The sequence below is a fragment of the Kwoniella botswanensis genome, chromosome 1, assembly GCF_036426115.1.
Source record: "Kwoniella botswanensis chromosome 1, complete sequence".
NCBI lineage: Eukaryota > Fungi > Basidiomycota > Tremellomycetes > Tremellales > Cryptococcaceae > Kwoniella > Kwoniella botswanensis.
The window spans coordinates 6,977,424-6,992,646 of NC_088599.1; the positions used below are offsets into that span (position 1 = coordinate 6,977,424).

The 15,223-nt window shown below is 43.1% G+C and overlaps 5 protein-coding genes across 5 annotated transcripts; 3 read left to right on the plus strand and 2 right to left on the minus strand.

Moving 5' to 3' along the window:
- Window positions 1-187: 187 nt before the first annotated feature.
- Window positions 188-2,538, plus strand: L199_002633 (uncharacterized protein; the record flags this gene model as incomplete). The annotated part of the gene is made up of 10 exons (XM_064888372.1): window positions 188-311; window positions 375-761; window positions 839-1,029; window positions 1,146-1,412; window positions 1,552-1,670; window positions 1,729-1,771; window positions 1,842-1,886; window positions 1,962-2,058; window positions 2,125-2,282; window positions 2,392-2,538. The coding sequence occupies 10 exons, from the start codon at window positions 188-190 to the stop codon at window positions 2,536-2,538; spliced, it is 1,578 nt and encodes a 525-aa protein (XP_064744444.1).
- Window positions 2,539-3,005: 467 nt separating this feature from the next.
- On the minus strand, window positions 3,006-5,134 carry L199_002634 (uncharacterized protein; the record flags this gene model as incomplete). The annotated part of the gene is made up of 7 exons (XM_064888373.1): window positions 3,006-3,047; window positions 3,190-3,503; window positions 3,609-3,667; window positions 3,744-4,376; window positions 4,452-4,658; window positions 4,794-4,912; window positions 5,069-5,134. 7 exons carry the CDS (start codon window positions 5,132-5,134, stop codon window positions 3,006-3,008), a joined length of 1,440 nt encoding a protein of 479 aa, XP_064744445.1.
- Window positions 5,135-5,790: 656 nt separating this feature from the next.
- L199_002635 (uncharacterized protein) lies at window positions 5,791-8,700 on the plus strand (the record flags this gene model as incomplete). The annotated part of the gene is made up of 5 exons (XM_064888374.1): window positions 5,791-6,175; window positions 6,261-6,448; window positions 6,516-6,933; window positions 7,016-8,141; window positions 8,304-8,700. 5 exons carry the CDS (start codon window positions 5,791-5,793, stop codon window positions 8,698-8,700), a joined length of 2,514 nt encoding a protein of 837 aa, XP_064744446.1.
- A 1,213-nt stretch (window positions 8,701-9,913) lies between these two features.
- On the plus strand, window positions 9,914-11,817 carry L199_002636 (uncharacterized protein; the record flags this gene model as incomplete). The annotated part of the gene is made up of 9 exons (XM_064888375.1): window positions 9,914-9,994; window positions 10,073-10,215; window positions 10,335-10,503; window positions 10,584-10,657; window positions 10,742-10,884; window positions 10,960-11,050; window positions 11,142-11,206; window positions 11,284-11,621; window positions 11,701-11,817. The coding sequence occupies 9 exons, from the start codon at window positions 9,914-9,916 to the stop codon at window positions 11,815-11,817; spliced, it is 1,221 nt and encodes a 406-aa protein (XP_064744447.1).
- A 500-nt stretch (window positions 11,818-12,317) lies between these two features.
- On the minus strand, window positions 12,318-15,084 carry L199_002637 (uncharacterized protein; the record flags this gene model as incomplete). The annotated part of the gene is made up of 13 exons (XM_064888376.1): window positions 12,318-12,787; window positions 12,935-13,086; window positions 13,181-13,270; window positions 13,330-13,413; window positions 13,474-13,549; window positions 13,602-13,710; window positions 13,771-13,863; window positions 13,922-14,063; window positions 14,123-14,149; window positions 14,222-14,333; window positions 14,399-14,473; window positions 14,545-14,662; window positions 14,752-15,084. The coding sequence occupies 13 exons, from the start codon at window positions 15,082-15,084 to the stop codon at window positions 12,318-12,320; spliced, it is 1,881 nt and encodes a 626-aa protein (XP_064744448.1).
- Between the last annotated feature and the right edge of the window lie 139 nt (window positions 15,085-15,223).

The following is a 15,223-nucleotide window of genomic DNA, read 5'->3' on the forward strand; positions in this document are numbered from 1 at the left end:
TTGAATTACCGTCATTCAATCCCTCTTCTCTAGATAAATAGAAACAATCAGTGGTACGATACGATCTTGGTTGTTCATCATCTTGCATCTTCATAAAATCGAATAACGACTATCTATCCTATCATACTATCACTCATCGTTTTCTCGTGAGCACACCCATCGGAACGATCACAATCAATCAGTCAATATGCCTAGGAATAGTACTTCATCAAATAGGAAGAAAGTCCTGATTGTAGGAGCAGGTGCGGCTGGTATGTCATGTGCGGATGGACTGAGTAATCATCCTGATCGATTCGATGTTACTATCATCGGTGAGTTGGCATATCCCACTTCCATCATCTCATCCATAGTACTGATTTCATGTTGTGTTGTAGATGCACAAGCATATTGCGGGGGACAAGCATTCTCTATCCCTATCGACAAGAAACACGGAGCGAGCTGGATGAACCAAGGTGTCCAAGGTGGATCATACATCTATCAACATACTTTCCATCATTTTCGTAAATGCGGCTACGAGGAGGAACCCGTAGAGTTACAAGTATCATTCGGTAAAGGTGATAAATTTTGGACAAATCTGTTTCCTACCAATTTGGTTGCCCAACATTCATCGGATATCAAGAAATTCAATAGATTCTTGAAGATCGTTAGATGGACTGAACTTTTCTGGGCATTGATACCTATCAAAGTATCTTGTAAGATTGCTGGATTGTCGGAGGAATTTTTGAATTTCATGTTGTTCCCTTCCCTTGCTTTATTCTTGGGTAAGTCGACTACTGCCCCACATCCCACCCATAACCTCATCTCAACTTGAGCTTACACTCGATCATTCATATCATAGGAACTGGTAATGCTACGCCCGACTTACCTACTGTGATGATGGAACGACTCTACACCTCGCCTACATACGGGATGTGGTACCCCTGTGATCCCAAATCCATGTCATCCAACTTACCTCCCATGGTAGTCTTCCCAGAGAGTAGCGAGTTTTATAGGACTTGGCAAGGTAAATTGGAAGAGAGGGGAGTTACCGTGAGTGACAGTGTTCGCTATCAAAATATGATTATTTCTATCCCAATTGCCCACAATTGCATACAGTAAATATCTGTATAATGTATTGACGATAAACCGTTTAACTTTTTTTCCAGGTCCGTCTCAACACCGAGCTAGCTGCTATCACTTCCCGAGACCCCGTCGTCAAAGTGATGCTCCGTCCTCGTCGCCAGGAAGAAGACCTCCACAATACTGATGGGGCAGATCAAGATTTACCAGCTACGGAGGAAGTATACGACGAGATTGTACTTTGTACGCTAGCTGATACAGCTAAGAGGGTATTGGGTAAGACAGCTAGTAAGAGGGAGAAATGGGTTTTGGGAAATACGAAATGGAGTGATGATATTACGGTTACTCATACGGTGAGTTTTGAGTCTACGTTATCATATATCCTTCATTTCGTTCTTTTCATAACCCATATCAAGGACTGGAAAACCTCCTTAGTAGCTGGTCCAAACGTAGTCCATGAGGAATGAGAAGCTGATAAATGACGGAATATAGGATATCGACTATATCAAGAAATACTATACGATCGAATATGATGAATCGCAAGCTGTCGAAAATATAAATGGAAGAGATGATTCACAAAGAGTAAGAAAAGGTGAACAAGGTTTCCAACCGTGAGTTGTGGTGTTGTGATCAAGTGGGACTTGAAGCTCATGTCATGATGAATTGCAGAATGTACTTGATCAAACAAGTACCAAAGAACCCCAGATTACTTGTGAGTGATATATACTTACTAATGACAAGCTTCGAAGTGCACTTCGCTGAACAGTCAATCGCGTATATAGGAAATGTGCTTTGATTGTACGAATTTCCAATATCAACTTGACAAGGTGAGTATCTATCTTCTGTTTCCATAGTGTCAGGGTAAGAGGATTGGAAGCTGATCGATGTATCAATTTCGTTAGAACCTACCGCTCGACGAACATATCTTCCAGACTATCTACTTGAACAAGCGAGACCAGCAGACCTGGACCAAAGATGACATCAAAAAGGATAAAATCAGTGAGTCCTGGAGTCTGCATTCTCGGTTTTGTGTAATACACCCACTGACAAAATTGTTGTACATAGTTCGCGAAGACTGGTGGCATCAGCTCTGTCATTCATGGACCCATTACGCATTTGTAGTACCATTCGTGTGGCTCTTGAACAGAAATAAGAAACATACCACTTATGCTGCTGCGTGGACTTTGGTTAATGCTCATGAAGTCGCTGTTATATCAGGTACAGTGAGTTATTTCATTCCTCCTCCCTCTGCACTGTACAGTCACTATGTCGCTCTATCCTTGTCGATCGTCGAAAGAATATATGCTGATCAGTGTTGTTTCGTGTGTATAGGCTGCAGCATATAAGTTAGGTGCAGATTATCCTGAAGATTTATACAAGAATGATTTCGCAAGAAAGGCATTCAAATCGTATTTGTTCTTGACTCACGGTTTGACCTTGGCTAAGAACAGAATTAGGAAATCTTCCATTCAAGCTTAGGCCGATGCTCAAAAGTTGAGAGCTCTGTAATCAAATTCTGGGCTGGATCGTGTAAGCAAAGTTCAATATGTCGCCTTGTTATGTAGCCAATTAGTATTCATCTCTTAGTTATAGTCTAAATTTCTATATTCCTCGTATACATCGTCCTGTCCGATTTATGAATTATATAATGTCTATTCCACCTAATACACGTGATTATGATGATGAGAGCAGCCTTATCAGGAATATATGTCAGACAGAATCGACTTTGGCTGTATCAATAATATTTGTACTATTTTGCATAAAGGGGTATATAGAAGTGGAGAAGATCGTACACAAGATATAAAGAAAAGTTATATGTGCTGATGTTAAGAGAGCGAACGTTGATCCTCTGTTTGTGCTTTACCCATCCAATTTGATTTAAAATATCAGATAGTTCTATAGCAGTATGGGAAAATGTGTTGGTACTGAACAACAAACGGTAAAATTTATCGACCTTGTCCTTCGAAAGAGGATAAATAGTCGGACAACTAATAATATCAAGACGATCAATCAGTAAACAGACACGAGGTAGAATGACAACGTCAATATCTGTGATCGACCATCTTCCTAGTACCCAAAGTTGACATTCCTCTATAATGGCCTGATAATTTTCAAAGGAAATTTGCTCACCTTCAAAGCACCCATCCTAATTTGATCACCCAAATTCTGCACATCCGGATTAGCCATGACCCTTCCAGCGATATCCCGGATGTTCCTCTCGAGCCCTTGGATAGTCTCATTATCCATCAGACCATCTCCACCTGGACCACCTGAACCGGCAGGTCCACCGTACCCATCATCCTCCTGATCTTCTTCGGGCCTACCGAAATATGCGTTGGAAGAGATCGCTGTGGCTCCTTGGAAGTCTCTCAACCGAGTTTGAGCCTCGTTGGCCGCTTGGGGATCGTATGTTCCTCTTCCGAAATACATATCCGAGGAGATTCCTGATGACGATGATCGGATCAGCATGTAATGTTCTAAATTCACAATGAATGATAGAGAGGAACATGAAGGGTTAAGGCCTTATGGTATAAGGATCAACGACTTACCCTTTTGATTTCCGAATTTATCTCTAGCTACGTGAACATCATCTACTTGAGCAGCTCGTCTGTGACACGTAACATGACATTTAGCACGAATCACAAGGTCTACTCAACTCGATTATATATGGGTTGATGACTCACGCCTTGGTCTGAGCAGGTGCAGCTTGTCCAGCAGTCTGTCCGAAACCCAATCTTACAGGCGCAGGTTTACTTTCCTCCTTTCTTGGTGCGCTACTACTCAGGGGAGTCGAGCTTCTACTACTGGAAGCAGCTTGCGCTTTTCTTTTCTCTTCTGCTTCTCTCTCTTTCAAAGCTCTAGCTTCCTCTTCTTCCTTCTTCTTATCATACCCTAATCTCTTTATTCGCTCCTCCTCTTCTAGGGCTTTACGTTGAGCTTCTTCAAAGTTGATCGACGTAGCTGCCTTCTTAGCTCCCAATTTACTTAATTTACCTCCTCCACTGGAAGTAGTCGTACCTCCCGCAGTGGTAGATGAAGACAACCTTGATGAGGCTACGGGTCTAGATGCGGCGGTACCGGAACGTAAAGATGATGAAGTGATAGTTCTCGGACCACTCGCAGCAGGCTTGGGACCTGATCCGATGGAAGGTGGACCAGCAGCTTTAGATGTGGATCCAGGAGCTGGGGAAGCTGGTTTGGACGATGCAGGTGAAGGTTTGTCCCATGTTGAGAAGAAATCATCATCGCCTGCTGCCTTTGATGGTGAGGCGAGAGGGGTTAGTTCAAGTCCGTCTATATGGATTCCATGGGGGTTTCTAATTTACCACATACAAAGTTAGTTGCTGCTACCACGTAAAAAATGTCGAGAGCGATAGTAATAGAGGACTCACCTGGCAGCATCTTCGGCAATACGTCTAGCTAATTCTTCCTTGTACAACCCCGCTTGTCTACTAGTGTATCTACCCCTCGCGTCGGTATTGGCTGGAGGTAACAGGTTGGCTCCACCGTGCTTGGTGAAGAACTCTCGGATTGGACCGTTGCCTCCTACTTTGAGGGTACGAAGTTGTTGTAAGGACCATGAATCGAGGTTGGTTGATCTACCACACAGAAAGGGAGAGGAGCAGATCAGCATTCGCTCGATATGCTGTTTATGTTAGAGACGAACACATTCCTCTTTGCATCCAGCACATATAGCACAGAGACTCAGATGATCATTAGAAGGGTGTACTCACCGCACAAAAGAGATATGCACACCCAGATTACGATGTACCGACGAACAATCCAAACATAGGTAAATACCAAAAGTGACTGATGTCCAAGTAGGGTTCTTAGCACCGCAGTCGAAGCATTGCTATGGCAGTAGACACAATACATCAATCGTAGGCTCTTCTCATGTGGCTTGTACAATGTGGATTGAGGTGATAGTGTTTAATGGGTGTCAATAGATGTCAGAAGGAGACCACGAAGTGAAGACGTGTTTTCGTTCTTTCTTTAACGGTCAACTCACCTTGTTGGCCTTTTGTGATTTGAGATGTGCGAACGTCGCCTGTGTTTGAGCTTTGGTAGGATCCATGATAGCGGATGGTCTGTCTTGGATGGATGAATTATGTAGTGTAGAAGACGAGTTGACAGAATTGAACGATTGAACGCGCTGTTGAGTTGGTAGTAGTGGATGGAGCAGCTCAACTCACAAGACGTGGCGTGGATGAGGACGAGGAGTACTTTTCACTCCAAAGTGGCAGTCCCATCATTATGCTCGTTTTGCGCGTATCATCTGTAAGTTTCCATACATCTTCTCAACGAGAGAACAGTACGGCAATGAGGATGGCCGATCAAATGACTGCAAAGCTTGTACATCATCGCCACCAGGATCTCCTGTTCGCCAACAGCGGGCTATGTAAGGAGAATGCTGGTCATTTCATCAGTAATACAGTCAATGGCGGCAGAGGTACTCTTGTATGGTGATTTGATTTGATTCCGTTCGACTGTGATCGGCCCAGACCGGCAGGTGACAGCGATTGATTGAATGACTGAATGAATAAGGATTCATGACAAACCGATTCAATGAGATCGCCTTTCATCCATCTCACCAATCAACAACCACCGACTCTTCTGCTTGCTGTCTACTGCTGGGCCCTGCTCACCCACACCTCTGCCCTGCTGGACTCTTAACGCTTGTTTCTTGTACAATCCTCGTCGTTGATCGACTGTGAACATCCCCCAATCACAATGTCTTCCAAATCCCCATCTCAACCTACACGACCGTCAACCCTACCCTTGATACCCCAGCAACCACATTGGACAAGACCACCACCTTCTCCACCATCACATATTCCCTTGACCTCATCATTCCCCCGAGATGCTACACTAGCGCTATCATCGCTATCGATCAGTCAACAGCCTATACCGCTACCTACTCCTTCCCCTGGTCCACTCGGGTCTACACAAACATCCACTAAGAACGGTAATACCCTCAGTCCACCTACTCCTGCGCCCAGTCCGAGTCCAAAGGATAGAAGGGCATTTAGACAAGATGAAAGCTCGGATGAAGAGATGGTAGAGCAAATGTGGAAAGGGAAAGGTAAGGGTAAACAGAAACAGAACGATGTACGAGGTGAGTTATGACCTTTTCTCGTACCATCATGTCACGATGATCTTGAAAAATTGACCCTTCATTCTGATATTCATATCGTACCTAGACCCTCAAGGACTCTTACATTCCTTCACTACTTTATCGCCGTCTCAACGATTCACCTTCCTAAACTCGTTGATTGGTGAATTGAGGTTAAACGAGGCTCTGGTAGTATCACGTAAGATCGAGCCTCTTTTAAGACGTGATTTCCTAAGAGAATTACCAGCAGAATTGGCATTGCATTGTTTGAGCTTTGTAAGTGATGCATCATGCCTATCATACCAACACGCATTAGCTGATACAGTATATCGCTTCACTAAAGGTTGATGAGCCTAGAACCCTAGCTAGAGCAGCTCAAGTATCAAATTATTGGAACCAACTGTTACAAGATGAACAAACGTGGAAAGACTTATTTGACAGACACAATTTCCCTAATCCCCCTCCACCAACTTCTTTCGTCAATAGTAATAGACCTTCGATCGGTATAAGAAGGAGAAGTACTCAGACGTCCGGTTCTTTCCCCACAACCAGTACTATCAAGAATTCCAGTATAGTAGCAGTGGCTGTTGCACAGACGCCAGATGGATCCCAGTCTCAATCGTATATCAAAAGAGCCACACCTTTCGGATTCGAAAGAAGGGTATTGAACTTGGCTAGTAGTAGTACCACTTTGGCTTCAAGGTTGAAGGAAAAGGAAAATGGTACTTTCAAAAATAGATTTAAGAATGCTTATCTGACGGGTGAGTAGGATGTCCGTCTACGAGCAGGCATCGCGGGGTCAGAGAGGTAAGGACCCAGACTGATTATCTCAATCACCTATAGAATCGAACTGGCTATCTGGCGGTCGAAAATTGGCCAATCACATATCGACCGACGACGCAGTAGTGACCACGCTCTGTTTCGACGATTCGCACATCGTCGTCGGAATGGCAAACAACAAGATTCACGTATTTGATGCAGTCACCGGAACGTACCTGAGATCATTACTGGGACATAGACAAGGTGTCTGGGCAATGGTGTTGGTATCTGCTTCTCCCAATGGGGAAGAATCGGATGAAGATGAATCTCAAGATCTTCTAGGTGGCAGTGGGAATAACAACAATACGACATATAGCTGGACAAAAGCTTCAGATAGTTATAGGGATAATGGTCAATCTCGAAGATCATCTTTCGCTGGTGGACCTACGACCGAACGTCATCCACCTTTATCCACATCTTCTTCTTCAGGTTCATTCGGATTCGGTTTGAATTCCAATTTACCAGGTGGTATCTTCGCCAATAATCAAATATCAGATTACCAGTCTCAACCTATCAGACCTAATACCGCTATGGGTTTCTCATCCACCAACTCGTCTTCCCATAATAATTATACTGGATTAATGGGACTGGGTATAGGTGGGAATGATCATAATAGCTACTCAAATGCCGAATCTTCTACCTACAAGGAGGAGGGAGGAGAAGGTAGGAAACAGCGATCAAGTGACCCCTGCGGATGTGCAAGGGGATGGAAGGGAAATAAAAACAATCTGGTGGTTTCGGCAGGATGCGATAAAGAAGTGAAAGTGTGGAATTTAGATACGGGAGAATTGATTCATTCGATGAGAGGTCATAGATCTACTATAAGATGTTTGAAAGTACTTGATCGAAGACCCATCGCCATCTCGGGATCAAGAGATCATTCACTCAGAGTATGGGATATCGAGAATGGTTTCCTCTTACATGTGCTAGAAGGACACGAAGAATCTGTTCGATGTGTCGAAATAGCTGGGAATAAAGCTGTATCTGGAAGTTACGATTATACATCTAAGATATGGGATCTGGATACGGGCGAGTGTCTCCATACCCTCAGAGGACATTATCATCAGATATACTCGGTGGCTTTTGATGGGCAGACGGTGATTACGGGTAGTTTGGATAGTACGATTAGAGTGTGGAGTGGAGCGACCGGGTGAGTGATACGTTGTGATTGACAACAACCATTTTTGAATACCTCCATTTCTTCTTCTACCTTTGTGAATCTATTTATACCATACGATAGTCGATCTGGTTCACGAGTACATCCACGTTACGTACCAAAGCCTACACTTAGCTAATCCTCTTTGTCCACTAGTGAATGCCTAGCCCTTCTTCAAGGTCATACCGCCCTCGTCGGTCAACTACAACTCTCCTCCAACCGCCTCATCACAGGTGGATCAGACGGTAGAGTCATCATATTCGATCTCAACAACTTGTCGACCCTCCACCGTCTATGCGCGCATGACAATTCCGTGACTTGTCTTCAGTTCAACGACAAGTTCATAGTGTCCGGTGGTAATGACGGTAGAGTGAAATTATGGGATGTCAAGTCTGGTAGGTTCATCAGAGAACTTACTAGACCTTGCGATGCTGTTTGGAGGATTGGGTTCAGGTCCGATCGAGTGGTATTGCTCTGTCAGAGGGAGGGCAGAACGTGTTTGGAAGTAATTAGTTTTAGACCTGGTGAAGGGGAGAGCAGTAGGTCTAGATAGACGATTTTGGGATCGTAGATAGTGCGTATGTGGAAGGGTCATTATAAATGATTTAGTTGATATTTATCGTTTGTTTTGCGTCCTTTGGTACTCGGATATGTGCGTGGTGAATTTGTTAAACTTTTGTACTGATTTTCTTGTACTGTCTATGTTGTTGTTCTTCCTGTCATATCTAGTTGGACATGTATTGTACTTTTCTATCCTGTTAGACCCGAATGGCTCACGCCGTGTCACACTGTAGTAAGATGCGCTCCAAAAGATTCCGAGTACACTTGACAAACTCCGTCTGAAGAGATCTGCTTCCGAGGATGATCTGTTGATCCGATCATGACATGTGATGATTGTATATCCAAATGCTACCTTTCTGTGTTTGTTTGTCAAAAGTTCCCACTCACGTTAGCGTGAGAAAGCTTGGAATGTTGAATGGCATTGACAGACAGACATAAACGGTACCTCAGAGGTACGATGGTACGCCGAAAGACCGATTCATCATGTCTTCCTGCCGACAATAAAGTTCTGTAGCCCTTTGAGCCACACATCACACATTCATAAACTTTCACACGACACGTGCATATCTAGTGGCTTGACCTTATCTCGCCGATCAATCCGAATGTGTTCGAGTGTCCTTGTGTATATCTTGTCAATCACACATACACAAATAGACATGAAATATGGAACATGAGAGGGGGCATACTGTTTACAGACTAACATGCACCTCTACACACCCGCCGAATCGGATATGCACCAAGCAGAATCTTATAATACGCAAACGCACAATAGGTACAGCGGTATGATCAACTCAAACTCCAACTTGAAGGGTCCTTTGATCCGTCCATTTGATCCGAAATGGCTTTGATCAGTGTGTACTTTGTGCTTTTGATCAACAATCAAATGCATTTCTTTCACACAATCTGTCCATATCCATCGATCCAAAGTGGATTTGTGTGGAAGGATTGGATTTTTTGATATGCCAACGCCAACGGATAAGATGGGATGGCGTATCTTGTATTGTGCGAGTGCGAGTACTGTATTTGGAAAAGGAGGTTGGACCATCTTGGAGTAAGTGGAAATGAAGTAGGATAAGATATATATAAAGGGGGTAGGATGGGGTATACTTCAGACTACTCCATACAATCCCATCGTAACTTCTACCACACCCTCCCCTTGTAGTTCTACCAAAACCGTCCCGTAATAGTGATATCGCTACCTCACGATGTCGGACTACGGTAATTACCCAATAGACTTGAACCAAATCATGTGGATGTCACTCAGCTCCAACTCTGAGAAAGCCATTGTAAGTTCATTCTCCTCTCTCTCTCCAGCTCTCATCTGTCCTGTTATGATAATGCGTATTCGAGCTGAATCGGCCCAGTGGTGGAGCACATTCGCTCTAGTAGTCCAATCATTCATCATCAGTTCAATTATTTCCAAGACATTTCAATACTTCGAATATTTCAAGAAAACGGATAATGTCATCTTCCTATATTTCATAGGTTTAGGTACAGCTCTCAACGTGTGAGTCCTGTTCGACTGTCCTTCCTTACGCTTCCCTTCCTTCTTACTTCTTCATATCGCACAAAAATCGCACGCTGACGTTTGAGCCTGGTATTCATATTGGTATTGGTGTATTTTAGCGGTACATTATGTGTAACTACCGCAGAGATGTACGAGTTAATCTATTATGCGAAAAATGAATTTCATACGATATTCAGATTCATCTTCCTGGGTGATAATACGATTTTATTTCTGGGTGGGATATTCAATTTTACGGGTGGTATATACTATGCTTATAGAGTATGGAGAGTGAGTAAACAAAGGTCTCATTATTATCAAACGTGAATATCTTCTTCTTGCGTGTCTGGCTGATATTGGAGTGACTATAGATGTGTAATCGAAAATGGTGGGTTGTACCTCCATTGGCCATCGGTCTATCAGGTCCATTCGGCGCATGTCTAGCGTAAGTCATACGTTGCTATTCCTACAATACTTTCCAATAGTCTGTTAAGCCAGATAGCTGATTTATATCCCTGTTACAAAACAGCGTCGTGGTAAAAGGATATCAATTACCAATCCTTATCCCGGAGAACCTGGCAAAGCTGGAACCTTATTTCGCCGATTTCGTCCACACGAACAAGATATGGGGAGGTATGACATTAAGTATGGATGCTACGCTCTGTGTGACATGTGAGTTAGTTCGCCAGGACCAGAATCTAATTAAGTTCTGGTAGCGTTGGGATTGAATTGACTGTTTGTACGTAGTAACCCTCTTATTGTTGAGATCGAAGGATAGTGTATTCGCAAATGAGACAAGGTTGTTCCATCGATTGATCGCTTTGATGTATGAGTCCATGTAAGTGGGATTTTTTACATACTTCAACTCAGATCATAATCCCAACGTTGGTAGGTAGTTTGTTGATCGCATGATATGTAATCTAATATAGGTTCCCACCGGTCATTTTCCTGATTATCGCAGAAGCAAGTGGCAACATGGAAGGTGCACCGACTAGTAAATTAAGTTCCAAATCGCTTAACTCATACTGTAAAACTGAATGCTGATTACACTTCAACCCCTATAATATATAGCCGATTGGAGAAAATTCGTCGTCACCTGTATCCCATGTCTGTATTTCCATTCCGTCTTGTCTGCCTTGGTCAGTCGACAGACGATTCGAGGTATACTTAATTCCAAACTCGCTTCGGAGGGAGTAAACGTCTTATCAAATGGTACATCCGGAGGCGGAGGAAAGATGTATGGTTCTTATTCTTATCCTTCACCTTCCACTTCAGCTTTAAACCAAGTTCATTCTAAACAATCCAATACCTTTACTCGATCTAATGTGGAAGAAGGTGAAGGAGGGTATGAGATGAAATCTGAAGCTGGGAGCGTGGTGACGATTCCAGGTCCGATGGTAAAGGTGAGAGTGAGCATCCTCATCTGCTACTGTTTAAAGTATAAGCACTAAGTATAGAAACTGATCAATGGATTTACTCTTTCATCAGGTCGAGCAAAATTCGGCAATATCAGAACCCGATTCATACGCTTCCCATCATCCTCAACTCTCACCACTTGGTGAATTCTCTACAACCAATAGAGATAGGTTTAATTCACTCCAATAATCTCGGTCAATTGATTCTCAAGACCTTGGATTCAATAGCAGATCTAATTTCATCTAATGCAAATATCTCGAAAAAAGAGGAAATGGAGAAGATGATATGAATTCGGATGTGTATGTTTCGTGGATACTGTGGATACTGCAGAGACGTTATACAGGTAAAATAAAATGATTGACAATTCATATTTTGTATTATGGCACTTTATGTACTGTATATAACTTACTGTTTCTCCTTATACACGAACGTAAATGTTTTGGATATGATTGACTTGGTCTGAGGCAGATGTGAAGTCTCGTTGTCATATTCATACATGATCTCAAAGTACCCCACAATAACAATCAAGCAAAAGAAGAAGATGAATTACGACTTGAAGATCAAATCTCAACATTTCCAAGCAGAGAAAGAAAAGTTACACGAAAATTCAGAAGAACGTTCTATTCGATAATACACATATCCCTCCCTCTGACCTGTTCTCACTCCTATCGTTCCATCACGTACTATATCTATGCGATACTCATCGGACTTTCACCTCTTGACATCCCTCCCAATCCACCATTTATCGAATTCCCATTCCCATTATTCTCCTTCCAGAATTCTACTATGTTTCCATTCCCCACTGTAATCCCATTCAAACCATTCAGGCCATTCAACTTCTTATTGACTAATCCCTGAATACCAGAAGTTTGTTTCTTACTGAAGAACGTTCTTTTCTTCCTTTTCGTTATTCCACATGGATCTTCATCTTCGTCATCCGACTGTCCATTTGCAATACCATTTGTCGACCTCTTATTACCATTCAACCTAGATGTTAAAGTACGTCTAGGTAGACCGTTCAACCCTCCCTGACGTCTATTTCGACCGGGTATAGAATAAGTCGAATCGTCATGATCTGAATCTCCATTCATAGGTATATCTTCATCATCTGATTCATGTGGAGAATATCCGCCGTGCAGTTGTTTCTCTTGCATGTATTCTGCAAGGAGTGAGAACTATCAGCAACAATTCCGCAAGAAATTCGCAAGGGCATGGATCGGCACAAGTGAAGTAAAGATGGTAAAGCGGATTTCACATCTCTCCGCTGGAGACCTTTGATTACTGCTCAGACAGAGTTTGTACTCACTCTTTAGACGGATTTCAATCTCATCATCCGGATCAATCTGATCATTGTCCTTCGTCAACCCTATAGCCTGGGAGATGGTTTGTGTAGGCACCTGACGCATCTGTACCGAGGGCGCATGTGGTAGGTTACGTAGATTCTCAATGACTTGAGTTCTATTGGAAAGTAATATACATCATCAGCATGCATAATTACCACTTCGAAGTGACAGAATGAAGCACATCTCAATACTGAGAGCGGCCGACTTGCCTGATTTTATCCAGATACTCAGATGGGTTGTGATCATCCGTATTATTGGGTAATACCTCTAATTTATATCTAGGTCCGTAGTATTCCATACTATGTCACGTATATTAGCTATAACGAATGCCTCATGTACTCTGATCATAATGACTCACTATTGATTATATGGCAAATCCTCTGGTAATGTCTTACCGCACATAACAGCAGTTTCGTTCGTCCAAGCTCGAGCAACATTTTTCCTGAGATCCATTTAATCAGCATATCTCGTTTGATGATTTTCACAAGCACGAGTAACTCACGTCGTGTATCCTCCTCCACCTAACATCATCACAGGCACTCCAAAACTCTTCACGAAGCTTGTACATTCCCCATGACCTGGATAATGCATGTGTGAGCTTCAGATGCCATGATGCACGAACCAGCTCACCTTTCAGTGTCAGATTGAATCCACCTAATTTGTCACCTGATAAACTATCTGCTCCCATCTGCAAGATCACTGCGCTAGGTCGGAAGTAATCCATGATATGTTGAATGACCTAGTCGTGCATTCGCGTCAGCATCATGATCGAATCGTACGCTATCATCAATGCACTTACAGGCTTGAATATAGTATGATACGATTCATCCGTTATTCCATCTCTCAACGGCACGTTCACTGCATATCCTTTACCTCTTTTCATACCCACATCCTACGAACAGATGTCAATTTCCATACCTCTGCACATTGACCATCTCAATTGGACTTACCCTAACATCACCTGTACCAGGGAAGAACTCTCCAAACCTGTGGAAAGAGCAAGTCATGACTCTATCCGTAGTATAGAAAGCTTCCTCCACTCCATCTCCATGATGTACATCTACATCTATGTATAGTACTCGGGGATGTATCCTATTCAGGAGGAATCAGCTGAACTTTCTTCACTGGTAGACCCGAAACAGCTAACATACCTCAACAGCTCAAGAATACCAAGTACACTGCATAGCACCCAAGCACGAGTCAGTCAATCAGTCAATCCGATTTGTGGGAGAAGAGAGATATTTGCTCACATGTCATTCACGTAACAGAATCCACTCGCTTCAGTCTTCTTCGCATGATGTAATCCACCAGCCCAATTAATAGCGATATCAGCTGCTCCAGAATTTAATCTCTCCGCACCACCTATCAGAAGCATCATCAGTCGTAGACTTTGACGGTTATCTCATGTCATGCCTAAGTCAACTCACCCAAAGAACCTCCCGCTGATATCGAACAGAATTCGAACAGTCCGTCAAACGCTGGACAATCCTCTCCTATTAGGCCTATTCGTAGAAAGATTATACCAATTAGCTACCATCCTCAATACAAACGCGAAGATGAATGAGTAGCTTACATCTAACGCCACCGCCTGTCATAGCCTCCGCCGTTTCTGGAGTGACATTCTCGAGGAACTCGATATATTCATCGGTATGAAAACGGGTCATTTGAGCTTTAGTAGCTCTGTGTGGCCTCTACCATCCAGATCCAATTCATCAGCTATTGATTCCTCTTCACTAAGACAGGATGAGAAGTTGAGGTTGTCGGGTTGGGAAATACTCACAAACACTTGCATATGTTTACTTCTCGAACCCGTCAAGCTATTCTTAATGAACTTATGTTCCGGCACATGATTTCCATTTCCATTACTTATCTCATCATTCATCTCTCTTTTCCCTTCTCCCTCTACATCAGGTGCATCCTCCTCCACTTCGTCTGTCAGACCATAATTCACAATGAGGTTATGGGCCATACGTATTCGATGGGGTTTCATAGGATGTCCGAGGTAATATGTATAGTTCCCTACATCCTGGTCATAGTAATAGGCGACTCGACGAGAAGGTTTGTTGGATCCTGATCCTTCACCAGCTGTTGCTTGGTCAGTAAGGGATGACATTGTGTGATGTTCCGATGGTGTGGGTGTCTACAAAGTCGGATGTTGTTGTAGGAAGTAGTGGGTACCGTATACTGGTAGGAAGGTTCATGGGATGAAGGAGGAAGATGGATCCGGATCAGACTAGGTAGGATTGGGTTGA